General features: G+C 38.6%; 1 protein-coding gene across 2 annotated transcripts in view; it reads left to right on the forward strand.

Annotated features, from left to right (window-relative positions):
- SGK1 (serum/glucocorticoid regulated kinase 1) overlaps positions 1–27,709 on the forward strand; it is a 110,010-nt gene that overhangs the window by 35,602 nt on the left and 46,699 nt on the right. For both annotated transcript variants that reach the window (XM_059177499.1, XM_059177498.1), the window contains exon 2: positions 6,699–6,914. In XM_059177499.1, the coding sequence (XP_059033482.1) occupies positions 6,699–6,914 (216 nt within the window). The remainder of the gene's footprint in view (positions 1–6,698; positions 6,915–27,709) is intronic.

The following is a 27,709-nucleotide window of genomic DNA, read 5'->3' on the forward strand; positions in this document are numbered from 1 at the left end:
GCGAAATAACAAATACCATCCTTTAGATATAACTGATATAACTTTAGATATAACTGACATAACTTCTTCCTGATTCTTTTTTTTTCTTCTTTCTTCTTCTTCTTCTTCTTTTTAATTTTCTAAATCCAGGGAAGACCAATTCAAACCAAAAGGATTAGCCCATATTTTAGGAACTAAGAAAAATATTACTTCTATTTCAAATGGAAACTTTCTGTCACTGAATTCCTGAGCTTTTTCTTTTTCTTTTCTTTTTTTTTTTTTAAGATTTTATTTATTTCCTGAGCTTTTTCTATTTACAGCTTGATGGGGTAGGACCTAGTGAGTGCCTCAGTGGGGCAGAGGAAGAAGAGGAGTTTATATTTGTGGAGCTGGAAATATAGGGCAAAGGCCTTGTTTGGTGTTAAATTCTCTGAGAACTTGCTGGGGTGGGAGGAGCCGGCTGGCAGCTGTATGAGGAGAGGGAGCCCTGGGTACTGTCCAGTTCAGCAGTGTCATGGAGAAGGATGGAGCTATGTATGTCCTCTCTTTCCTTCCTCTTCTCCCAGTCCCCCTGGCTGCCCACCCCCTCCCCTGGCATGGGGAAACACCAGGTTAGGCAGAGAATCTAGAACAGGATGTAAGTGCATTGGTCAATGCTGAGAGGAGAGGACTGGGAAATCCCAAGGGCAAATGGCACAGGAGGATGGGGAATTCCAAAAGACACTCAATCTTCTCAGGGTGCCTGGCCTGGGGAGGTACTACTGTGCGAGAGAAACAGTTACACAGAGCGTATTTATCACCTTTATAGAGGATGGTAGCAAAGCACGTTAAGAACTATAAGTGAATATGGTTGTCAAAAATAAGCAAGCAATTCCTATTTTTATTGCCTACTGTTTGTAAGACCATATGCCAGCCTCTGGAGAATTAAAAAAAGCCTAGAAGCTGTTCTTACCCTTATGGTCCAGTTGGAAAGATGACATAGGCATAATAACAACCAGTGAGCATAAAAGTTCCAAGGTTTGAGGAGCCCGAGTGGCTCACTCGGTTAAGCTTCTGCCTTCTGCTCAAGTCATGATCACGGGGTCCTGGGATTGAGCCCTGCAACAGGATCCGGGCTCAGCAGAGGGTCTGCTTCTTTCTCTGCACCCCCCTCCTATTTTCTCTCCCCACATCCCCTGTTCTCTCTCTTTTTCTGTTCTCTTTCTCCTGGTCTCTTTCTCTCTCAAATAAATAAAATCTTAAAAAAAAAAAAAAAAGGTTATATAAGTTTTCATGTAAGTAAATGATAAACACTACAGATATTCAGAGGAAAGAAAACTATGTGATGACCCATACAGCTAGGGTGAATCAATCAGATTACTACCGCTGACCTTATATCATATCACTGTTATATTTTAAGAGCCATGCTGTGAAGCCCCCTCGGGCACCAATGTGTGAGAGGGATTTGCTTCCAGGAGCCTTCTCCTGACTTACATTAATGTCATAACCAACCCACCAGCAGACACCTTCTGGAAAAGAAGGAGGTGTGGAGGTCCCTTTTTATAGCCTATTGAATTATCCAAATAATTCCCACTAGAAAACTCGGTTGCTATATCTGAATTGAAAGTAATTGTGGCATCATATAAACAAAGTCAGTTTTCTCTAATAAAAACACATGCCCCCTGGAAATTGCAGAGTTGTGTACGACATCAAGGTCACTTGAATTTTAAGGAAAGCACAGCTCTTCACTCCCAGAAAACAAAAGGAATGATGAGACAAGCATTATTATGAGTTCACAAATAAACACTTGAACACTCTGTAAGTTTTCTGCATCAGCTGATATCATAACCAGCTAAACCATTTTAAATTAAGAGTAATATCTGTTTACTATTACATAAGAGGGAAAAAAAAAAAAACCACAAGTGGAAAATCCCTAGAAGCTGGCCAATCTATTTAATCACATCTGGCAATTTTCTAGTCTGCGGGATTATTGCTTTTTTTTTTTCGAATAAAGAAATTAATAAAACCAGGGCAGACAGGATTTAACAAAGAAATTGGATTAAGATTTTATGCCAACGCTGTTCAGTAAGAGGAGCCCTATGGGTAAGGGGCAGGGCCGTCCTCTTTCACCCCCGATGTCTGGAGAAGTAATGGCTTCTGAAAAAATCGTCGGATGCAGTTGGGAGAACAGGCTCCTATAAAGCCCGAGTGAGGGAATTCTGCATGTGTTCAGGGTGAGGAGGATGTCTCACCCGGGTCTACGTTTGTTTACAAGGCTCTCCACCGACGGTTGCTGAGTAGCTCGGAATAAAACCAGGGCCCAGATGGCCGAGGAGTCAGGGCAGCGGCTCACATCCGGGCATTCACTTCTCTCACACACACACACAGCTGCCGCAGCCTTCCCGGAGCCATTGTGACTGGTCTCTGAGGAGCTCCCAAAGCCACTCACAGGCAGCTACTCCCTCCGGCAGAGCCTGAGGGGACACAACAGGCCTGCTGTAGCTCCAACCCCCTCAGGGGCAGAAGCAGTGGTGCTCCACTCACAGGTTTTGGAGGGCACCTTGCTGGATGCCAAGGCCTGAGGGGGAGCCCCGCGCTTCACTCACCGCCCAGCCACTCTCCGGAGATGGAGTAAACATCATAAACCCAGTCCTTAACCAGGCCTGGATAAACCACCTGGGAGGCTATAAAGCCAACAAAATGCGCAAAGGAGTAGCAGGGAAGGAACGTGTTGAAGTCAGAATAAGGACCCAGCAGAAGGAGATAAAGCATTTCAAGATCGATAGCAGGTCATGAATGCCAGCAACAGTCCCACAAAAAGGATCACTGCATCTCCTTTTGGAACCCCTTTCTCCCTGGTGCTTCTGGAAAAATGGAATATTTCTAAATTTCCCTTGCCACATTCTCTGTGGAGAGAGAGAGGCAGTATCATGTTCCCATGTCCTTAAGACTCAGAATGGGTTAATTTGTTGAAGGTTATTCAGAACCCTGGGCCTTTCTAATGAAATATCACCCACACCCACACCTTGCCCTCCTGGAACGTGTTAAGGCACAAAACACATTCCTACTCTCAGAAGACTTGGGTAAATCACATATTTCAGTAAGTTTAAGTGGAATAGATTCTAATAACCAGAGCCCCTTATCTTACAGAAATATGAGCTTAGTACCTAGATCCAGCCAAGTCATTGGATTTTTCCCCCAAAGACTTCAGTAGAATATGGCTGTTTGTTTCAAGTCTCCAATTCTTGTTTGCAGCTTGAATCTTTCCTCTGAAATTCAGACTTGATGGTCTAATTGCCTATTTGATAGCTCACTTTGATGTCCTAGAGTCTTAGCACCTCTGAAGTCTTTACTGAAAGGCTTCCTGCCTTCTCAGGCCCTCCCACCCCCAGTGATCCTGATCAATCTTCTCTGCTTTATTTACCCTCTTACATATTATAATTCACTTATTCATTTTACGAATCTTTATGAATGAAATGAATTTTTTTTTTTTTTAAAAAGAACGAGGAATGAATGAATGAAAGTTAAAATGTTGAGAACATTAGATTGTTTTTGAGAAAGTAAGAAGATGGGGCTCCTGGGTGGCTCAGTCAGTTAAGCACCTGTCTTCGACTCAGGTCATGGTCCCAGGGTCTTGGGATCAAGCCCCATGTAGGGCTCCCTGCTCAGCAGTGAGTCTGCTTCTTTTCCTCCCTCTGCCCCTCCCCCTGCTGCTTTTCTCTCTCTGGCTCTCTCTCAATTAAAGTCTTAAAAAAAAAAAAAAGGAAAAAGTTAGAAGATATCAAATCATTTTATTTCTACTCCATGGAATTCTACTTCATACTTATTTCTACCTGGTAGAATAACTTAAGGGGGTGGCTTCGTGGCTCCGTTGGTTGGGTGTCCAACTCTTGATTTCAGCTTAGGTCCTGGTCTCTCAGTTGTGGGATGGAGTCCGGCATCCGGTTTGGTGTTCAGCACAGGAATCTGCTTGAAATTCTCTCTCTTCCTCTGCTTCTGTCCCTACCCCAGCTCATGCGCTCTCGCTCTCCCTCAAAATAAATTAAAAAAAAAAAAAGGAATAACTTCAGGAGTTAAATTGTGACCCTTAAAGGTGTGAGGTCTATTTAACTAGGGTTTTTTTTTTTTTCATAATCTTGTTTATTTGTTTGCTTGGGGGGGTTGTTTATTTGTTTTGTTTTTAAATTTAATTGCACTCCCAGTTTGCCATAGTCCCTACGACTCCCTATGTTCATATGCTGGTCTTAGGCCTTTACACATTTCCTGTTCCTGCCAGCCTCTGAAGACACTGAGTTTGCCAACTTCTACCCTGGTAGAAATTGGTTCAATCAATTGCTTAAACCATTAGGTATAGTTTTGACCACATAATAATTTACAGTGTATCTTTGGGCAAATTACTAATATCTTTGGGTATCTTCTAACTCTGAAATTCTATAAAGACATCTATTGGTTATTTGACAGCATATGCTCAAGGTAATCTGAACTCTTTTGGATAATTCTTAGCTGGGCATCAAATGAAATGACAATTCTCTATGTGATTCTTAGTCCCAGTGATCTCTAATAGACAACAAATCAATTAAGTTTATAGATCAGTGTGTACTTTGAATTGAGATATAATGTCTCTAAATTCTCTTCCTTTGATAAAACCAGTTTGTTTTTTCTATAATGTAATGAAAGCTTAGATTCAGTCACAGGGACATTCTTTCATTATAAATTGAATAATTGTAAGACAGTATTATATAAGATTTGCTCTAAATAAAGTTGTCCATAAATTTAAGATATACATTTCAATATACTAAAATTCTTAATCAGTCAGGCCATATAAATTCATTTGAAGATAAATCTCCTTAAAATTCTATTCACAGAAACCCCAAAGTTAAATCTACTTGGCAAAAGAGACATTGATAGTAAGCCAGAATAAAAGATTGAATTTAAAACAAGGTTGGCAACTAGTCAATAATGGTCACCAGACTTCAAGCTCAAAACCCTCCGAATATAGTACTACAAACAATTTTCTATCTCTAATGAAATTTAGTACTTTTCAGATTGATGAAAAACACATTTAGTCTTAACATCAGGAAGAGAGATTCTATCATACTTTCAAACTTTTAGAGTTTCATTTAAACTTTCATTAATAAATCAAATAAACACTGTGAAGATACCTACTAATATGTTAATGGGACCTTGGAGTGCAAGAAATACTCAAGGATACCTCCCAAATATGAACATATTTATTAGGATGGTAAACCTGAAAAGAGAAATGGCTATTGAAAAAAGTATATATAAATAAAGCAATTAAAAGACACATATGTAACCAAAGAAAGAAATATGAGGATTTTAACTTTAAAAGACATTGTTCTTTGAAAAATTACAATGTAAAAAGAAGGAAAACTAAAACACCTTTAATCAATGCATATAACAATGAATATAATAGTTTTTATTTTGCCTGTTAACTTTCTTGTTTTATCTGTAGGTAGAATATACATTTTTATATTTGTAATTATAGTGTCTGAACAATTTTGTATTTGGCCTTTTTTTCCCATATAATTATGTTCTAAGCATTTTCCATACTACCAGAATCTTTATATTTAATTTTAGTGGTAGCATAATATTCCACCAAATTTCTTAATTCTTTTTTTTGCTATTGCAATTTTAGTTTCTTCTCAGTCTATCCTTAAAATATTTAATTGTAACATTACTAATTATAATTCAATACTGTCATTTCATTTCTTTGTTCTTTTGCTATATGCTAATTTCACCAATTAGGCTAAATCCTCAGGAGTTTCAAAGATAATGGAAGACACATATTAAACCAAGATACATTTCTAGCATTCAGTGACCACAAATCTTACAGTGCTGTAATGTTTGTTAAAATTCTATTCTCATAAAGGAATAGATTTGGATTCAAGGTGACTTTGCTCAATACCAGCATTGTGCCTTGGGGGAATTTGCTTCAGCTCTCTGTGCCTTTGTTTTCGCATCTGTAGAATGGAATTAGTAATAGTAAAAATTGTTCTGAGGATTAAGCAAGACAACCTATGTCAAACATTTACAACAATTCCTTTTATGTTTAAAGTGCTATAAAACAATATCACTTTTCATATTAGAAAAGCTTTCTATATTCTCTGTGCCTTATAGGAATTCTACATGTAAAGAAGACAAGTGGTAAGTTTTCAAATTTTAAAAACAACTATGAAATAATTTCTTAACCAGAAGCAACTTCTTTTATAATCAAGTTTTTTGCAGTAGTGAGTTATATGTCAATTCATTTAGCAGCAATTGGGTCTTAAGCTAGCAATCATAGGTTAGTGTTTCCTCCAGTAAGAATGGCTAGCAATTTGTCTAAGACATTTGTGAATCATTCTGTCAGCTTTATCATAATAGTAAGAAAAAAAGTAAAATAGCCACCATGTACTCGAACACTATGTGCTAGGCAAAACAACTGGGCATTGAAAAACATTGTAAAATCTTCATGACAACCTGGAAGGAAATATTATTATCCCAATCATCCCCAGATGGGGAGACAGACTCAATGAGATGAAATAACCAGACAAAAACCACACATGCCTAAGAAGTGATTGGTCCGAATTGACCCATTTGGATTGTATTAAGACTTGAAAGATGGAGAAGTCATGAGACTGAACTCTCCTTTCATGAGTATCCCTCCACCAAGTTTCCCACTGGAGTCTCGTTAAATATCACAGGAGGTAAAATGCATTTTCTTCTTTTATGTCTTGTAGGTACGAAGATGGATCAAGAGCCCAATGGTCAGTGTGGACAAGCATCAGAGTCCCAGCCTGAAGTACACAGGCCCCTCAGTCATGCACATCCCTCCAGGGGAGCCAGATTTTGAGTCTGCCTTGTGTCCAACATGTCTGGGAGACCATGCTTTCCAAAGAGGTGTTCTCCCTCAGGAGAAGGAGTCATGTTCATGGGAAACTCAGTCCGGGTGTGAAGTAAGTTCATTTTTGTTCTGGATCCATTATCCTGAAAGGATTCTAGGCCAAGCATATTTAATACATATGTATGAAGCTTCTGAGGAAAATACTGAATGTGACATTTTCTAGCCCACTGTACTTAATCTGGGAAGGGGGAGAGGGAGAACCTCAAGCAGGCTCCACACCCAGCATGGAGCTTGATGTGGGGCTTGATCCCACAAACCTGAGATCATGACTAGAGCTGAAATCAAGAGTCATACGCTCAACTGACAGGGCCACCCAACCACCCAGTACTATTTTTTTTAATAGCCTTTATTTACTGGAAAAATTTTAGCTCCACAGAAAAATTAAATGGAAGATATAAAGATTTCCCATGTACTCCCTGCCCCCACGAAAGTACAGCCTCCTCCAGCCCCAACACCCCTCACCAGAGTGGTATATTTATGCCAATTGATGAACCGATGTCGACATATCATCAGCCAAAGACATAGTTTCCATTAGGGTTTGCTGTTGGTGTTAAGTTTGGACAAATTTATAATGACATGTATCCATTATTAGAGTATCATATAGAGCAGTTTCACTGACCTAAAAATCCCCTGTACTACTCCTGTTCATCTCTCCCACACCTTGGCAACCATTGATCTTTTTATTCTTCACAGTTTTGCCTTTTCCAGAGTTGGAATATAGTTGGAATCATACAGTATATGATTCTGACTTTCATGCAAAAAGTATATCGTAACCCTCATTGACGAGTTTATAGCTTTCACTGAAATATTTATCTAAATATGATTTGACCCACAGGAGAGCACCATATCAACCCATATTTCACTATTTTCCCCATGGGTAGTACTCATATTTTTAATATATACTCATATTTTTCACTAAGACTTATTCTTTTCCTACTCTGCCAAGAGTTTTGTTTTTTTATTTTTCAATTTTGTAAATCTAAGAAAGCCAAATAACTAACTTACCTTGCAGGTTTTAAGATATCAAAAATTTAAGATTGTATTTTTCACGTATAACTCAGTGAGGCTTATATTTATTTTGACTTTTTAAACCCTTAGATTAAATGCTTATGTTATTTTTATTATCTTATTGACATAAAACCACAAATTAGGAAGACAGAATATGTTATTACAAAGTACAATTAATTGCAAATCATCTACTGATACATTATTTTAGAACAGTGCATTATAAGATGATAAATGTTAATAACTCCTTCCTGCCTTTTTTTTTTTCCCCTGAAGGAAATGTTTTCCAGAGATAAAAGAATCATTTCAGCTGTTAAAAATGCTTGAATCTGAGTTCAACTCTAGGATATGTGATATCTCCGAATCTTTTTCCTGCCTACTTTCTAAGGTTATTGGAAAAATCAAATGAGATAACACATATAAATTATATCATAAACTAGAAAGTGCCATGCAAATAGAAACTAAGCCTATGAATCTGTAACACTAAATTAGACTTCCATTACTAAGTTAACACTTTGCTGATCTATGAACATTTGTCATGGCACATTTGTTGTTTAGCTAGACACTGACTCAACTCCAGGTTGACCATAAAAGACAATAAATAGATTCTAAATGCAAGGATTGACAAACTTTTTCTGCAAACGGCCAGATAGTAAATATCTTGGTCTTTGCAGGACATTTAGTCACTGTCATTTCTGTTCAGCTCTGCCCTGTAGGGAAAGCAGCCATAGATAATATACAAATGAATGGGCCTGACTGTGTTCAAATAAAAGTTTTTATTTACAAAAACATGTGGCTGGTCCACCAGCCTTAGTTTTCAGACTCTTAGACTCTTAGAGTCTAAAAGACTTTGCCAACTCCTCAGAGTCTAAAGAACTATTCATAACTTAGAGGTAGAAAGAGGGCTCTAGAAATCCTACACAGAGCACAAAGGCCTAGTACTAACTGTTTACTTGAGGGCCTGGTATATGCCCCATTTGTTAGGAGCTAGGGATAGATTAATGAATAATTGGAATTCCATATAAGAAGAAACAATAAACAAAGAGCTGGAAGGAATTTAAGGCAACACTGTGATTCATCCTTCTACTTTATCTGAAATAATAGGTGAATCATTCATTGATTTACAATGGATAACTGCCTCTGACTTTGCTAAGTTTTTTTCTTAAGGTCACCACGAATCAAGAAGACATTTGATGTGTTAACAATTTAACAATGAACTTATATTTTCTGATCTTATCAGAATGAAACCATGAGATAGTTCCTTGAGACGGTGCCTCTGTCTTTTTAGGAAGTGGCCTTATATGATGAGAAGAAGATGGAGAAGCTGTTGATACACAGGGCTCGTAGTAAAGACTCTTAAATTTTGCCTCCAACAACTCCTGATGTGGATAATTTTTTTTAAAGATTTTATTTATTTATTTGACAGAGATCACAAGTAGGAAAGAGGAAGGCAGTGGGGGAGGGAAGCAGGCTCCTGCTGAGCAGAGAGCCTCATGTGGGGCTCGATCCCAGGACCCTGGGATCATGACCTGAGCTGAAAGCAGAGGTTTAACTCATTGAGCCACCCAGGTGCCCCTGATCTGGATAATTTTAAGTAAGTCATTAATTCTTCCTTTCCTTTCAGTGTTCCCTCCTATGAAAATCAAGATTATTCACGCTTGCCATCTGGTCTTTCCGGGGGTTTTTTAGTACTTTGAGGATGAGGGGTTTTTAAAACATTTTGTAAGTATAAACTTATGTATAAATAGTGTGCTGGAGTCAGGCAACCCACATTCTGATGCCAGCTCTGCCACAAAGTCAATATATGAACTTGAGCAAGTCACATAACCTCTCAAACATATGAAGAGCCTAATCCAGTTAACTCTAAACCTCTTTTTAGTCTGAAATCCTATAGTTGGACTTGATCTATAAATGAAAATAAACTCTGTATCTGGCATGAAAAGATAAAACATAGAAAATGAGGTAAGAATGTTTCAAATAAAATAATAGCGCAAATAGAGTACTAGTCCCTTAAGAATATGGGGGAGGGGGTGGGTTCTGACTTTAAAAATAGTACATTCTAAGGGCACCCAGGTGGCTCAGTTGGTTAAGCAGTTAAGAGTCTGACTCCTTTTGGTGTATGTGCTTGGCTGAGGAGCCAATGGGGCGAAGCTACCATCTGTGGGATTATGACTGAACGCCTCTAAGTCAGAATCCCGCCCAGGCGGAACGATACGGCAGCGCCGCGGAGCCTCGGTTGGCCTCGGATAGCCGGTCCCCCGCCGTCCCCGCCGGCGGGCCGCTGCGCGCGCCCCGCGTGGCGTGGCGTGCCCCGCCGCGCGTCGGGACCGGGGTCCGGTGCGGAGAGCCCCTCGTCCCGGGAAACGGGGCGCGGCCGGAAAGGGGGCCGCCCCCTCGCCCGTCACGCAACGCACGTTCGTGGGGAACCTGGTGCTAAACCATTCGTAGACGACCTGCTTCTGGGTCGGGGTTTCGTACGTAGCAGAGCAGCTCCCTCGCTGCGATCTATTGAAAGTCAGCCCTCGACACAAGGGTTTGTAAAAAGAAGAAAAAATAAAAATAAAAAAATAAAAAAATTAAAAAAAAAAAAAAAAAAAAGAGTCTGACTCCTGATTTTGGCTCAGGTCATGATCTCAGGATTGTGGGATCGAGCCCCCCACGGGACTCCGCACTGAGTGTGTAGCCTGCTTAAGATCCTCTCCCTCTCTCTCTGCCCTTACCCTGCAACTCATCTGTGTGCCCTCTCTCTCTAAAAAATAATAATTCAAAAATAGTACATTCTAAATGCAACTTTCAATGGCCAGAACTTGGTAAGAGTTATATTGCAGTTACTTTGTGCCAGGCTTTGCCAATAGTTTAGTTAGGGTCCTTTAAACATATTTCTCCCATGGAAGATGTTAGGATATATGTATTGCCAATAAATCACCCAAATGAATAACAATATTGTGATATCACTAGTAGTGCTGTCTAAAATGGACTGTTTACAAATTGAACAGAGCTTTATGGAAATGAGATGGAAAGATGATAACACTGAGCTATGTAAGTTGAGTAATTACTACTGAGTATTACTGAGTAATTACTGAGTAATACACACTAGTGGAACTCAAGTTGTAGCATTTCTGTCTGAAATCAACTTTTGGTCCATATAGAAATGAAGACTGACGTAGCTTTTCATTGGGTACATGTTGACTAAACATATTTACAGACTTTGTTCTGTACCATCTCTCACAGCACCTTCAACATCAAGATCAACCAAGCTGAAAGGAAAAGAGAAAGATCTGTTTTAGAGTAGGAATAAGGAAGGAAATCTAGAATGAAGGAAAGCATAGGATTGGTTTAAGATGGCAGCCTGACGGTATAATGTCTTCCCTCCTTCCTGCTCTAAATGACAGGAAAACATACACACACAAACATTTTCATTTATAATATTGCTAGAAAACAAGACATGCCATTGTATAAATAAGAGACAATGAGGAATCTCTGAAAAACAGAAGGCAGGTAGGATTATGAAGTCCAGAAGGAAACCAGAATCCAAAAGGGTCATATCAAAGAACTACTCCAACAGATGGGAACACTGCAAGCCTACATATTCGAAAGGACTCCGTAAGTAGGAAACTAAAGCTGTTCTGGGCAAGGTCTAATAAAAGGAATGTAGTTTTAGCAATATAAATTTTAGACAAGATACAATCTAAGACAAAACAATTTTGAAAAAACAAAGAGGAATATTTCACATTGATGAAAGATACCTGCCAAGAAGATAAAACATTCACAAACCTGGGGCACCTGGATTGCTCAGTTAGTTAAATGTCTGCCTCTTGATTTCGACTCGGGTCATGATCTCAGGTTTGTAAGACTGAGCGCCACATCAGGTTCTGTTCTTACTGGGGAGTCTGCTTGAGATTCTCTTTCTTCCTCTGCCCTCCCTTTGCCCCATATGCTTGCACTCTCTCTCAAATAATAAATTAATAAATCTTTAAAAAAAATTCACAAACCTTTTTGTACTTAATAAGACAACATGGAGGTCTCTAAAACAACCACTAATAGAAATACAATGAAAAATTAGTTGATTTGTGTCATAGAGGGGAGTTTTTGTCATGCTTCTAGAGTCTTCCGAGAAGACTAAAAATAAGTCAGGATAGAGGATTTTAATAAAACAATTAACGAAATATGATTTATTTAGAAATTTGTATCTAATAAACAAAGAAAACACATATTTTAAGCATACATGGTACAATTGCATAAACTGACCAAGAATTAGATTATGAAGCATATTTCATCAAATTCCAAAAAGGCATAAGTCACACAGACCACACGAGCTGATTACAATTTGATAAAATTAGACACTAACAACAACATGAGAGCCAACTGCCATCCCCGGCCAATCCTTTCACCTAGAATCCACAAACACCCTACTATTAACTCTGGATTTATTTAGAAAATGAAAAGAGGAAATTAAAAACTTTTAAGTACTTATTCCACTGCCAAGAAAATGCAAAATGAAACTATGAGACTGTATTTGTTTTGAATCGATTAGATTGTTAAAAGTTGATTGTTAAAAGTTGAAAAGATTGATAATGTCATATTGGTGAAAACATCGGCCAAAATGTTACTGGTAGAATTTTTACGGCAATGTTCCTCTATTAAAAATTCTTAAGATCTCATACCTTTTAATTTAGCAAATCTGTGTGTCCACCTTTACCCTCAGTACATCCTTGCTTGTGTAATGCTGGGGATGGGTACAATAATAACCGTTGTGATATTGGAGGTGGCGGAAAAAAAACAGGGGAGTGGGGGACCATCTGTGGGTAACAAGACTGTAAACTCAGAGGGAATTGTTGATTATGGCATCTCCGTATTGTGGGACAGTATATAGCAGTTAAAAACAATGCCCATATATACTGATGTATCCCAAGTTAAGTTAGGAAAGCAAGTTGAAGGTGAATAATATACATGTATATATATAAAATATGCATATTATATATATACAACATTAGCATTACCACATTTTTTTAAACTTCATATTTTTCTCTCAATGTGTATGTGTGTGTCTATCTATGAATGTGTGCACACAAGTTTGTATGTCTGTGTGTAAAAATGCAAGTAGAAAGATCTGGAAGTATGCTCACCAAACTGAACTGGTAATTACCCCCTTCTGATGATTAGAATAGAGAAGTAATGAGGTAAGGGAAAGGTAGTCAAGAAGGACTTCAGCTGTCTCTACTGGTTGAGTTTTTCAGACCATAATAATATATGACCCATGAGTTTGGGGAAAATGCCATGCCCACCAGGAGACTCACTTGTAGAAAGTAACTAGTTACAACTCAGCCTATCGGTTGAAAGTCAGGCACCATCACTAAGATGGTTTCCCACCTCAAAACCATTCCATCACTACAGAGAAAGACTCCTGGAGGAAAATGGACAGTGCATGACCTTTGTGCTTCCACGGCACCTAGCTTCTACTTCTGTTTGTCAGTTATGCTGCCCTGCCCTGTTTGATGTCTTCATTGTGTCCATTTATTCTTTACACTCTCTGCAGTCATAGGGTCTAATGTTTGTTCAACTTCCTGTCTCCTCCAGACCCTGTATATGCACTGTAAGTTTGAGGTGTTCTTTTTTTTTTTTTTTTTTTTTTTTTTTTTTTTTTTTTTTTTTCCTCATTGCCTTTATTAGCTGAAATTGAAATTTTGTTCATAAAAGTTTTTTGAACATGAAAAGCAGAAACTAAGGCCGCAAACTCTGCAGCCCATGCTGGCTGGAAATCCTATGCATTCCAGAGGCACTGCATGGCCAGGGCTCACGGCTGATTCTCATTAAGCTTGCCCTCTCATATGGGATAGATTTGGCGGAGGGAGGATTTCTTCAGACTCCTCTGTCTTCCAATGGAAGGCAGCTCGAGAGGTGCTTAGTCAGAGACCAACAGCTGAAGCCGGGGCACCCTGCACTGTTTTCCAGGCCCGAGTGAAGTCAGCCCTCCAGAAGGAGCCATCTGACTGGGAGAAGTTATTAACATGTTACTACAGACAAAAGAATTAACCCTGAGTCTTTGCTGCGATGAAATATAAGGTCACTGCCTCTTCTTCCTCCTCAGAGACTCACCAAAGACAATAATAGAAGGTACTTCTAATGAAGCAGACTTTACACAGTTCTGGGAGCGAGTCAGCCCCAAGAGGCTTCTTCAGTGTTTGAGAGACCTTACCTCCATCTGTTGGGCTACCACGGCCCAAGGAGGCGCACCGTTATTTTATTTATTTCCTCTCAAAATTGTTGAGCTCTTTCTTTGAAGCCCAGGAAGCTCAGTACAAAGTGGTCAGCTGAGCAATAGTTTCCATGCTGGCTTACTTTCATATCGCTTTGAGTTTTTCTGATCCTTCTTAAGAGGAGGCTATAAAAAAATATACTTAAATCATCCAGATGGCTTTATAGATTTCTGGTTTCTTTCAATTTACATAGTAAAAAAAATTTTTTTATGAAGGCTTATAGGGAATAAAATAATAGTGCTTCTATTGCCCTCTTCCCCCAGTTTTCTACTCTTGGCATGACATATTATGGTCTCCGAAGGATGTAGGGTGATTTCTAGGCTTAGCACTCATAATGGTTCTTGTTCTGCACCGAATTTTATGCCATGTAGTCTTTGGGAAAGCTCTCATCACATAAAACAAAAGATGAGACCGCTAAGTGGGGAAGGGGGACAAGAAAAAGAGCCCCCTTTGTTGCTCTGTATATTGAGAATATAGTGGAGTAGATGGCATTCTAACCAAAATCCTGGGTTCTACATCAGGCTCTGCCTCTGGCAGATCACGTGCCCGTAGTCATGTTTGTTTGTTCTTCGATAGTCTGAGGCTCTCCTGCAAGCCCTGAAGAAGAAAACAGTGCTGCCCACCTCACAGGACCCCTCGGTGAGAGGATGAGGAGCAAATGAGCTCATAAGAAAAACAAAACCATAAGCAGGAACACCTGGGTGACCAGACGTTTAAGCACTGGACTCTGTTTCTGCTCAGGTTGAAACTCGAGGTCCTGAGATCGAGCCCCCTATAGGGCTCTGCTCTCAGTGGGAAATCTGCTTAAGATTCTCTCTCTACCTCTGCCCATCCTGCTTGTGCACTCTCTGCATGCCCCCCCAATAAACAAATAAATCTTTGGGAGAAAAAAACATAAATAGCATTTGAAATATTATCAGTTGGCAAACACACCTAAGTGTAATAAAATCTGGAAAGACTTTAAAACAAGTAAATCAGTCTTAAGCAAAACATTCATCACATTTCTACACTTTCTTCATTAAAATAATAATAATAATAATAATAATAATAAAAGAATACTACCTGGAAAATAATGTCTTAGGAAACATTAAAAATGACTCACTAAGTTACCCCCTTAGGATAGTGAAAATCTCTCTAATTACTATTGCCATTATATATCAGAAATTATTATTCTAATACAGAGGCAGAATTAGAAGAAAGATAGTTTTACCCGCCCCTCCCCCAAAAAAATAACCTTGGAAATCTTTTTACTAGAAAAGCAGCATTTTAAAAAATGTGTATTTCAAGCAGGGGTATATAAAATAGAGGAAACTCTATTAGTTTCTCTTTTATGTTTTCAATATTTTTTTCCTTGTGTTCTACAGTAATTTGAAATGTCCTAAGTGACTTCTAATTCAAGCAATTCTCTTTGGCCAAGAGCCAGAGGGAAGATTGCCTTGTCATCCTATAGCTTCTGCTAAGAGCTATTAGCTGGCTGAAATACCCATTTTTAGGTTTTGTGTCTTTTAATATCGTCTACCTCTTTTCTAACTTTTCTGCATGATTCTCAAAATTCAGATAAGAATTATTATAGCACCTTTATAGACATGTGGGAGGGAGACAAACCATAAGAGACTCTTAATCTCACAAAACAAACTGAGGGTTGCTGGGTCGTGAGGGAGTAGCGAGAGGGTGGTTGGGTTATGGGCAGTGGGGAGGGTGTGTGCTATGGTGAGTGCTATGGAATGTGTAAGCCTGATGATTCACAGACCTGTACTCCTGGATCAAATAATACATTATATGTTAATAAAAGTAATTTTTAAAAAATGGAAAACTGCTAGCCAATTTAGATCTTTTAAGGAAACAAAAATGCTGCTTTTCCTGTTTAAGGAGTATTATGAGTAAATTTTTAAATCTGAAAAAAAAAAATCCATTTTCTTTATATACCAGCTATGTTTTGGTGCATGTTCTCCCTTGGTTCCCCACCTCCCTCCCATCACCTGTGTACTTATCTTGTACCTGGTTGTTGTCATAGTGAATATGTGATAGTGAAGCTGCCTTTTTCTCACTTAGCATTCATTGGAAATATGTATATGTTGTCAACGTAAGTTTAATAACTATCATTATGGTTAACATCACATCAAATTGATATCATGGTATGTAATCATCTATCTACTGTTAGTCCTCTCATGTTATTATTTTTCTCTTTTTGATAAGGCCACAAGTGATTTTTTTTCCCTTCAATTTGAATAACTTTGGGATAAATCGAACCTTGGTATAAATCCCCCATAATAGAGTTTTAAGATAATTACTGTGCTTGTCAATATATTACTGGGACCAATTTAGGAAGAATTGAGTCAATCCAGCATTATATGAACAAAGCTACTCCACTAGCACACTCTCCCTTGAAGGTGGCATGTTTTAATTTTTTACTTTAATTAAATGATACTTCACTGATGGGATATGCATTTCTCTGGTCACCAAAAAAAAAAAAAAAAATGAAGGAATTTTTCCATTTTAAAATGTGTGACTTGTAATTCATCATGGGAATGATTTCATTCTACCCTGCCTCTTTCTCTGTTGCAATTTTGTGTTCATTTTCATCGAGTTAAATGAATCCTTTCTATATAGATTTAAATTGTCTTTTAATCCAATCTGTGACAGACTTTTTTTTCCCCCAGTCTGAGTCTTGATTATTACATTCTCAAAAAATGAACCAGGTCTGCTTTTTGGACCATGAGAGGAAATGTCTGTGTTCGCTTCAAGCTAAAATGGGCACACCCTCTTCCTTCAGAAAAGGTACTGAGTAGGGACCTGCTGCCAACAGAAGGGTTGCATGGGAAAGAATGCCAGGTCCAAGGTGAGTATGGCTTTCTGCCTGTGCCATGTGTACATTTCATATCTGGCCAGACAGCTCGATAACCAGGAAGCCGTCTCCTCCTTGTCCAAGAGTGCTTCTGTGGTTCCAGTCCATGTTTCCAGGGTTGTTAGAGCCAGGAGGCCACCTCCATCCAGTTCAGTGCTGCCTTTCTCTCCCAGAGTCAAGACCAGGGCTCTGGAGGAGAATTCTGCCAGGATCCAGGGCATAAAAGGAGGCAGCGTGGACTCCGTGTCTTCCAACCAAAGGACTGTTTACACACAACTTGGCACATGCTTCTGCTGTGTTTAAAGACATGATTCAAGGCACAGAAGTTAAATTTTAGAGATGAAGCTTGGGGGTATAATAAGTTTATGCCTGCTATCATATCTCACTTCATTTTTACAACCCACGCTCTCCTACAAGTTATATCCTACTAGTACTCCTCCTTCCCAGGTGGTAAGTCTGGAAGGGGATAAGGGAATCCATCCAGGCTATTTAGGACATAGAATATTCCAGGAAAGGTCCTCCCTGCCTTCTAGAAATCTCTAGCCAGTGCTTACACTTACTCTTGGGTTGAGGCATATCTTGCTGGCTCTTGTTACATGTAACCAAATCTTTCCTGCTTTTAATTAAACTTATTCTTTTCAGTATAGTCCTTCCCAGAAAACATATAGCTATTTTCCACTAAAATAATAGTAGTATTTCTTCTTAGTAGTTTTGAGACTGAAAATTTTAAAAGAAGACTTTTCATAAACTACTAAAAGTCTACAAGCAAGGGCAAAATTTAAGAAAATAAAGCAAAATTTAATGGTATGCCATTTGATTTTTTGCCATTATTTCATTTTTTCCTCAAGGGTTATGCTATATTTTCCCTGGATTATTTACTGAAATGATAGAATTTGATCTATTAAATAGTATCCCTGTAGTATAAACTACTTTATAGAGAATAAATTAAACCAAGAAATGAAAAATTGGGGGGAAAGACATAATGGTAATTTCTTAAAACAGTGAAACGATTCTAAAAATTACCTGTGGGAGCCTGAAAAGACTCTTCTTATAAACCTTTTAAAGAAAAAGGAAGTAAAAGTGATTAATATATCCTTGATATTTCCTGTTCATATAATGTAAATTGCTCCTCACTCATTCTGCTTACAGAGAACTTCAGACGAATACTTATGGGCCAAGACATGCATTGGCCCTTGGTGTTCATAATAAATAAATCATTTTATTTTCACTTGTCACTAATGTTAGAGCCCCTTGTCCTTGTAGCTAGTAAGTAAATCAATCTATTCCTAGGCAAGACTCTAGCAAAGCTCAATTTGAGTGACATCATCTCTTGAGAGAATCATCACAACCAGCTGAGTACACCAATATTATATAAGTGACTCAGCTCTATTCCATAAGAAGATTAAACTTTTCTTATCGACCTTGAGTAGCAGACACTGGCATAAGAACATATAAAACTCCCTTTGAAGTCAAGCCAAACTCCACAGCTTGCTAGCTATAATTTTAGTTTATTTTTCCAGTGTCCATCAGCCTTGATAACTGTAAATACATAATTCTATTCTCAAATCACTCTTCTCTCTTACTTTGGTAGGTGTTTTCCCTTTGACTTGATTATAAAATAAACATTTCAGGAGATTCACCTAGATTTCTATTTGAGGGAAAATGCAAGAATTCAACAACTCTGGATGGGTTAGAGAAGTAGCAGACAGGTGGCTCCCTAGGTAAGTAATAGGGAGCAGGGCTTCTAAGTCTTTATAGATTAGAAAATTCTAAATGCATTAACTTGGTGGTGCCAAAAGAGGAAAAGAAATTAATGACCCTTAGAGTTCTCTTTTTGGCTTGAAACTGCATGTATCAGCAATACTGTGTTATTTTTAAACTGATCAATCTGATACCAGGATGAAGGCAGACCTTTCAGCTAGTAACCACATATGCAAAATGGTGGCAGGGACACAAGAATGCCAAATCCCCTCCCAGCCCACGACCAGAGCCTTGGTTTTTTCTCTCAAATAGTGTTTGTTAAGAGTTTCTGTATAGACCAGACAGTTAAAGTATCCCATGCAGTGCTTCCAGGAGAGTGGCAAAATATTCACAAGTAACCAGGCAGTCATGATCACTGGGATACCTGCTACCATAGAGGAAGGTAGGGACTGCACATAAGAGGGTCCCGTAGCTGATGACATGGGGACCAATAAAGGCTTCCCAGCAGAAGAGTAGTTTTGACTAACTGGTAAAGGATGAGTAAATTAGTGAGGTAGGAAAGGATGGGGATAAGAAGCCCAGGCAGATGAGACCAATAACCAAATGTCTGGAGGACTGAAGTAACCTAATAAAATTAAAACTAGGAAAATAAAACTGAACTGGAAAACAAGAATCCAGGTCATTAAAGCTTTTTGCAAGGCATTTAAAATAACTTATATACTATCCTCAGGGAACAAAAGTCCATTTAAATGTTTCAATCACAACAGTGCTATCATTAGGCATAAAGAATGGATAGGAGAGAGTCAGATTCCAGAAATTCTTCCTTTGGAGATTTATGGCCTAGGGTTAAGGTTTATGGTTCTGACCCTGTTAAGGACAAATGGGCCTGAGATTTAATACAATAAGCTTCGTTCTTGTTTTGTAAAGAGAAGCAAGGATTTCAGATTGGGGAAAGGCTGATACTAACCAAAAAGTTCTCATTACTGAAATGGGGGGGGTGGTTTCAAAAGAGGGTCAGAACCTCTGAACAAACTTTGTTTTTCGTTACATTTGCCATTATTTAGTGACTAAAGAGAAAGGTGAAATTAGGATGTAGAATTGAAAAGCTTCAAAGAGGATGGCAATTAGGGGGAGGGGAGGATACAGTGAGAGAGAGGAAACTTTTTGGGTGTGATACCAAAGATCACAGGCTATATACTCCATTTGGTGTTTGACTTGAGAAATCCCACAGCCTCTTGGAGAAGTAGAGTGTCTGGAGGTCTGAGTCAGGGAGTTCTGTTTGGTAAGATTGCTTGTCTATGAATAAGCAAAAAGCTGTAACTAGTTGAAGAGAACCAGTGTCCCTAAGGTGTGTCTGCATAGATGTCACCAGTCTTTGTATGGAGGAAATGACATTATTGACATTGTATCAATGTTGAGTATGGTCTGAGCTACATTTCCTGGCATTAAAGACTGGATTTGTACCGATCTGTTTATATTCTCTCACATAATCTCACCATACTCTCATAGAACAAATTTTTAGTAGACTTGGAGGGTTAGTCTGATTGACCTCCTCTGGGCTTGAACAAGGGGCCTTGGCCTTTAACACAATGCTTTCATCAACTATACTAATCATACCCATAGCTTTAGATAAAAGCAAGTGGAAAAAACAAAAACAAAGCAGAATTTGAAGAAATGCTTTTTTGAGTAATTTCTAGTCCCTGAAGAATGCAAAAGTTCCAATTTTCTTCATAATTGAAATCCTAACAGCTATAAGAACTTGATGTTTATCAAAGATGCAAGCAGAAGTCATAAGACTTTATTTCATGGATTAAGTCTAAAAGCTATATGTATTTTCATGAAGGCTCATAATGGACTGGTAATGGTTATTACGGATGATAATATTTATTTAGACAAGTTAGAAATACCAAGTGCAAAAGATGTTTAAAGCAAAAATGGCATAGACCATTTCACAAATGCACAGACTGAAATTATCTATAATTTTGGTGAATGGCATAAATTGTATGACATAGAGTTGGCTGTGGCTTTCATTTTCATCATAAGGACAGCTTATAAATCAGTGACATGACTAATGGGTCTCAGGGAGGGTGCATCAATCTAGCACCTGCTTCTCCAATCCATCAAGTTACATTTCATATCCAAACACAAATAACCGTATTATTAACCTCAGTCATCAAAATTAATCTCTCAGCATGGAAAGGATGTGAATGTTTAAGCTAATAGGGTTTGCTTCCTCCTTGTGGTATAACCCATGCACTTAATTCATAAAAACAGTGGCGTTTCTCTTTGTTGAACATCTCAGGGGTCAGTGCTATTTTGGGTTCTGTGTTTGTGGCTTTGTGTGGGTGATATAGGTAAATTTTACAGAAGGCCACAGCAGGTGTGACTTTGAACTAAGTCCATGTGACAAACAAGAGCATGCTGCCTAAACCTTACTTTGGGGAAATCCAAGCTTCGAAGTGGCCATACAGGATGTTTCATCAAAAGAGGGATTTTCCCCTCTACTCTTGGACACACTGCTTCCTTCCTCTTCCTTAACTCTGCAGTACAAAAATATTCTCAAAGCAGCTAACAATATGCCATGTCATGGGTGACCGCATTGGAGGAGGGGGTGGGTAGGGATGGAGAACGGGGAGTAGTTTAAGCTCTGGGGTTTAAAAGGGACAGTAAGAACAAACCTCTGAAACACACTGGTCAGCCTGTCATTTCTCTGGGCTTGTTACTTGATATTACCCAACACTAAAGAAAAAACATTGGTCACTGGCCCGCATATGCATCCAGCATCATTTTGGAATTAGATCTCCATTGAAAGCCCAGCTCTAACATTATCTGTGTCTTAGAGTTTCCCTGTCTGCAAAATGTATAAGAATACAAACTAAATAGATTTGCTGTGAGGTTTCAGTGAGAGAAGATATGGACACTTACTTCATTTCTCTCTGCTTCCATCATCCCCCAAACCCCATTTTAGTCTCCCAAGTCTAAAAGAAATCAAACAGGCCCACACAGTGAAATTTTATCATTCCAAATGACGTGTAATGTGCCAATCTACTACTTCTCTTCACCTTATAACGTGTATCCATTGGATACTAGCCTTATTAATCACAAGTTTATGTCCAGTGCTTTTTTGTTCAGCAAAAAGACAAAAGAGGAAGTAGAGATCACAAAGCAAGTACATGATTGAATGAGTTTGTGTCAGTATAACTTCTAAAGAACAAATGAGCCTTTTATTAGTCAAGTTATTAGGTCAACATATTCCCAGTCTCAGTTGCTATGTCTGCTTTCCAAATCTCTTGAGCTAAAACTAGTGAGAAAACTGGAGGAAAGGTCTTCAAGTGTACCCTTTCTCTAGGGCAAAATTTTTAGGATTCCCACCCCCAGTTCTGAAGGTTGTATCTTCACTAAAGACTGGCTATTGACAGAATCACACAGATTATTTGCCCAATCCACACTATGACCTGAAATGTTGTCATGGAAAAATAATTATGTTAGTATTTTATCCCATGAAACTTTAGCCTCCCCCTAACCTCTTGGAAGGACAGATTTTCTGTAGAATCTCAGAAGGCATCTCAAGCAGGTGTGTCCTTATCTTTATTTGTAAGAGATAATTGCTTCCCCAGAAGACAAAACTATTATGGCCTAAAACATAAATAAAACCACAGCTCCTAGATTTTTGTATTGTTGTCTAGAATTTTCTTAGATTCGATTTTATTATTTTAAACCTTTTTCTCATCAAGACCATTTTTTTCACCTATAAAGATAAAAATGGAATTGAGTATGGAAAACATAAGTAAAAATTATCCATACATTGATGAACAACATCTTAAGCTTTCTGAGAATACACCAGATACTATAATTCCTCTGTGCAGCATTAGTGAATAATATAAATAAATAAATCACTAGTGATTGAGTTTCTTCAAGGACTGTATCTTAAAACTATAAATTACCATAAAAATAACAAGGCTGTAAATTGATATGTAATGAATTGCCCCAGTTATACTTTTATAATTTACTTTTAATATGCCTTCATTCAGGCAATTTAGAAGTAAAGCTTAATCATTAGTGTATTAAAGATGGCATAGATTCTTGAGTATTCTCAGATTAATTCATTAGAATCAATTCTGTGTTTCCGGCATCAGAAGGCAGAAGCTAAAGAGGGAAATGTATTGACGACAATGCTTTTAAGTGTTTTTTAATTTGGAAGGCATGAGAATCTTTTTGAGGTTTTTCCTCACTAGTTGAAATATCTGTTCCAACTGCCACTGTATAATCTAGATTACTCTTTTGAACATACAAAAAAGTCTAAAGATTTGAAGCGTAATAAAGCGACATTAGCTACCTTTCACGTGCTCAAAGCAGCCCCACCACTGGCCCAGACCACCTGTTTCCCTCACTCTCATGCCTTATTGCAAAATCTCATTTCAACATCAACAGTCCATCCAATTGCCACCACGTTCCTCGAACGGTAGTCCTGCTCCAACTCTCCAACTCTGGGAGTCCTGAGTATGACCACTGGGCATTCACGGCCGTTCACTCAGGACCTTCTCTCGTTTATCCTTTTTCTCACCCAGCACTGCCATGGGCCCCCTGGCTTCCCCATTCTACAGCATCTTCTGGGACTGCTGTCAGTAAACGCCATTAAATCATTAAACTTTTCCTCAGAAGCCTCCTTCTGCCCTCTTCTCTTGTTCTGGAAGATCAGGGTATGTGCCACATATTAAACAGTGTTTGTGGGCCAACTGTATTTTGAAAACACCAGGTGATATGTCTCAGAGACATTCATTTGGACCATGTGCTCTGAATCCCCATGAGGGAAGAGCCTGAGCTTCCCCACATACATTGGACTAAAAACCATTCTTAAAGAAACATCTTCTGGAAAATGCTGCCTTAATTGAAATTTGGCTTTGTACTAAAGGTGTCACATCTTCTCCATGACCCTCAAGCATGAACAGCTTCTTCTCCAGCTCCCTCTGTCTAGAGGCCAAGAGCTTGGTGGCTACTCTCTAACTTAGCTTTCAAGAACTTCAGCAGCTCTACTGAGCCATGCCCTTGACACTCATCACCTACTAGGTCTGCAAGATTCTTCTTCCTCTTCTTTAATCACTTTAGTGCCTGATGTAACAATTTTTCTCTTACTCTTTTAGTCGTCCTGGGAAAATTCAATATTCACACTCACCTGTAACAGTACCAACAATGACACTAATGATCACTAATATGTTATTTTGAGTATCTACTATGAACTACGTATCTTAGCGTTTGATATGCAGTTTCTCATTTAATCTCTACAGTTATCTCCTCCCTGGCTGCCACTGCTGTGCCCTGTTCCTTCATCATGCCCTTCATGCATTGCCTTGCACGGCTGCTCCTTGTCATACAGACATCATGGTTCTCTGCTGGACATTCCCACAGTGTGCTTGCTGCACTGTGGACCCCACAAGCTAGCCATAGTTTGTACGTAGCTTAGAGCAAGGGTGGCACCGTCTGAATTTGCTGGCAGGTTTATAAAGCACATTTATTACCATTTGAGAGGTCATCTTTGGATGCAGTGTTCTTCCCAACCACCCGAGGCCATCAAGCAACATGACCTGTCTCCTAGAGGCAGCTTCAGTGTTTGCTGTCATTCCTTGCTCCTCAGTAGCCCTTTCACTATGTGGGCAGCATATATTCTGTAAAGTCACAAGCTGATGAGATGTTGGGATCAGAAGGGGCATAAAATTCATAGACCCAACCCCCCCCCCACCCCACTTAGAGTTAAAGAATTGAGGTCTGGAGAAGCCCATAAACTGACATTATCCTCAGAAATTGCCGAAAGATTAGGTAAAGATAACAGAATTTGCTTATTCCTTTTCAAAAAGGGATTTATTTTTGTTGACTATATCCTTGACGACTTTTTATCTACCAGGTTGTCATGATTTTAGATACAAGTCTGTTAGAAAACACCCTTTGCACATATATTTATCTTGATCATTCACTAATTGAGAAACTGATGTGTTGTCAGAGGGAAGTAGGGCAGCCTGCTTTCCATAGCAGCACAGTGAGGTTCTCTCTGTTGGGTGGGACATTTGGTTCAGATTTCCTTTGCACCAGATGGTTGTCCCCCAAAGGCCCCAAAGCTCCCGGGATCATTAGGATTCCAGATGTGCTTGCTACTGTTGATCTGGAATGATGTGACCACACTTTCCTCCTACCAAGTATGTACTCAGCTGTTAGACTGAATTCAGAAATATTGGCTGGCATGCTTCTAATAAATTTGGTAGTTTTTATTTTAATTTTGAGCCTCCAAAGAGGCTTTATCCAGGAAAGATATTTAGGATATATAGATAGAGTAGTTAAAAACCTCACTGTATGAAGAGTGTGTTCTAGAATCGTATTGGTGAACATCTGAGACCATCTAATTCCCAGGCCCCAGAGTTCCAAGGCGTCCCCTTTCTTAATGCATTGAACTTGAAATATCTCATTTCGTGTATTCAACAGTAGAATATACTTTGATATTGGGGAGAAAAAAGTGTTTTTACTTTAATGTGCTCCAGATTGGAGACCCTCATTAAGGCCGATCTTTCTTCTCTCCCAGCTGTGCTAATTAAAATCACTAATTATTTCCATGTCAGTATCTCAGGATCATCTTTTGATGCATGAACGTTTGATGGAATTGAAAAAAAAAACTGACTGATTTTGGGAATCATGTGAGAAAATTAATATTCTTTAGTCCTAATTTTTTTTAAAGTTTTTATGTCAGTTCATTTGATTTCCGTTCCTACTTCATTAGTTCCAGATCTGTTCTGGATTTCTGCCATGTGGGAAGTAGTTGCGGGAGTCCCCTTTCTTTATTTAGTGGTTAGTGTAATTAATGCTAAAAGGGGATTTACCTCACTCCTGATGTTAATATGCTTCTCAAAAGCAGTTTTGATATCCAATACTTGTCATTTATGAAGGAATTAATAAACCAGATTCCGAGGTTCCTCCCTGCCATCAAAAGTCAATGATTTTTTAAGACCTTATGGTCACTTTCCTAATTCAAAAAATCAACCCACTTCTTGCTCTCATGAGAAATAATCCAGGTGTGCTTGGGCAGGAAGTAAGTTATTTACTCTTCTGTGCAGAAGGTGGGAGAATGGAAGAAAGATTATCTTTCCAGCTGGAAGGCAATCCTTTCCCAGAGATACAGATAATCTCTTTGAAAAGTTTCTAGACTCCAGAACAATTAAACTCTAAAAAAAGAATTATTAGGTCACATAAATTGAAGGAACTGTCACATTGGGAAATAAGATTTCCATTCACATTTTTACTGGTGCAAAATTTCATGTTGTATGAATTATTTGCAGTATATTTTTCTCCATGACAAGTTGATTCTGATTTAAATCCTCTGGGACTGCAAACACATAACTTATTTACTCCCTTCAGTGTACCTTAGCTTGAGAGAAGAGATTTTTTTGGTGGCAAGCTGTTTCAGTGGAGTCAGACTATGTAATAGGATAGAAAAAAGCAAAAGGCTAGGAGAAAAATGAGTAGAAAAGTTTCTTCCTAAACAAAATCTGAATAAATGAAATTGAGTTTTGTTTTTTTTTTTTTTTTTTTAAATAAGACCAATGAAAATGTTGGTGGGCCATGTAAGGAAGCTGACAATAGCCACAGGACCTTCTACTTTTGGAGTTAATCGCCTTCTGATGGTAGGGGGTGGGGGCGGTCAGGGGCATTGTAACTTAACAGTTAGTAAATCATTCCAGTCTGCAATTAGTGTAATCATCTCAAAAATCTTGAATATTCAATCCTTAGAACAAGTCTATTTCAGATATTTGAGTTTCCGGCCAACTACCCCAAAATAGTCATTTCTTGACAATTTTTTAAAATCACTTCTCTTAGGCTATGGATGAAAACAGCAAACTCTGGGGATGAAACACAGAAGCAATTATAGGAAAAGAAAGTACCTAATACTATGCAAAATGTGTGAGAACTGAGTCATATGTAAAAATTTTTTAACTTCTTTACTCTTAAATTGTGATTCCTGGAATCCCTTCTTCATAACTGACTCACAATCTATTTTGGAACAAACCTGGCAGCACTACACTCCTTTCACGATAGATTAAAATTCATACCAAAAAGTCAGAGACTGATGGAATAATCAGGTAATACTGACTGAGGAGCCTTGCACCCACGCAGCCCTGTGTGAAACACTAAGCATATGGCTTTCAGGTTGAGGCTGACCTAAACTTCCATGTTTTGTAGTTATGTTTCCTAATGTTGTGTTTGGAAAAATGAACCTATTAGAAATACCTAAATCATAGTTCAGGTGAGATGCTTGATCTTGTTCTTTATTTAAAATACCTATTTTTTTCCACTTCTAAGAGTTCTCTAGATTTTTTTTTTTTTTAAGATTTTATTTATTTGACAGAGAGAGAGAGAGAGCACAAGCAGGGGGAGCCTCAGGCAGATGGAGACAGAGAAGCAGGCTCCTAGCTGAGCAGGAACCTGATATGGAACCCAATCCCAGGACCCCGGGACCATGACCTGAGCTGAAATCAGATGCTTAACCAACTAAGCCAACCAGAGCCCCTTCTCTAGAATTTTTATAATGAATTTCATCATTTTTCAGTAATTCCTTAATTGTATTTTTTTCTAAAAAGAGTTTGGAGCTTTATTTTCATCTTGAATTTAGTTGCTTCTCCTCCTTTTGTTTACAATATTCAGCTCATTTTGTTTCAGAGTTTACATTTACTTCTTAACTTTAAAAAAGATTCTTTTCAGACACCTGAAACACAGGCCCAGAAGGGACATGCGTTTACCCTTCCCCTTTAGGCAGTCTTCCAAAGACGATGCTACCCAAGGGTGGTTTCTCATAGCTCTAGAAAAGAGTACACAGTGTCCACCTGCATGTCATCTTGACATTTAAATACTTCTGCTCTGTCTAACCAAAGCCTTGCCACTTCAAATCCGGCCTGTCTGCCTCGTTTGGTATTCAAGGCAGATAGTCGACCATTTCCTTGTAAAAAGCCCTCTCTTACCTTTAAAGAATATATTCAATTGCCATCTGGTTTTTCTTCAAGA

This window comes from Mustela lutreola, chromosome 6 (genome assembly GCF_030435805.1).
Source record: "Mustela lutreola isolate mMusLut2 chromosome 6, mMusLut2.pri, whole genome shotgun sequence".
Classification (NCBI taxonomy): domain Eukaryota; kingdom Metazoa; phylum Chordata; class Mammalia; order Carnivora; family Mustelidae; genus Mustela; species Mustela lutreola.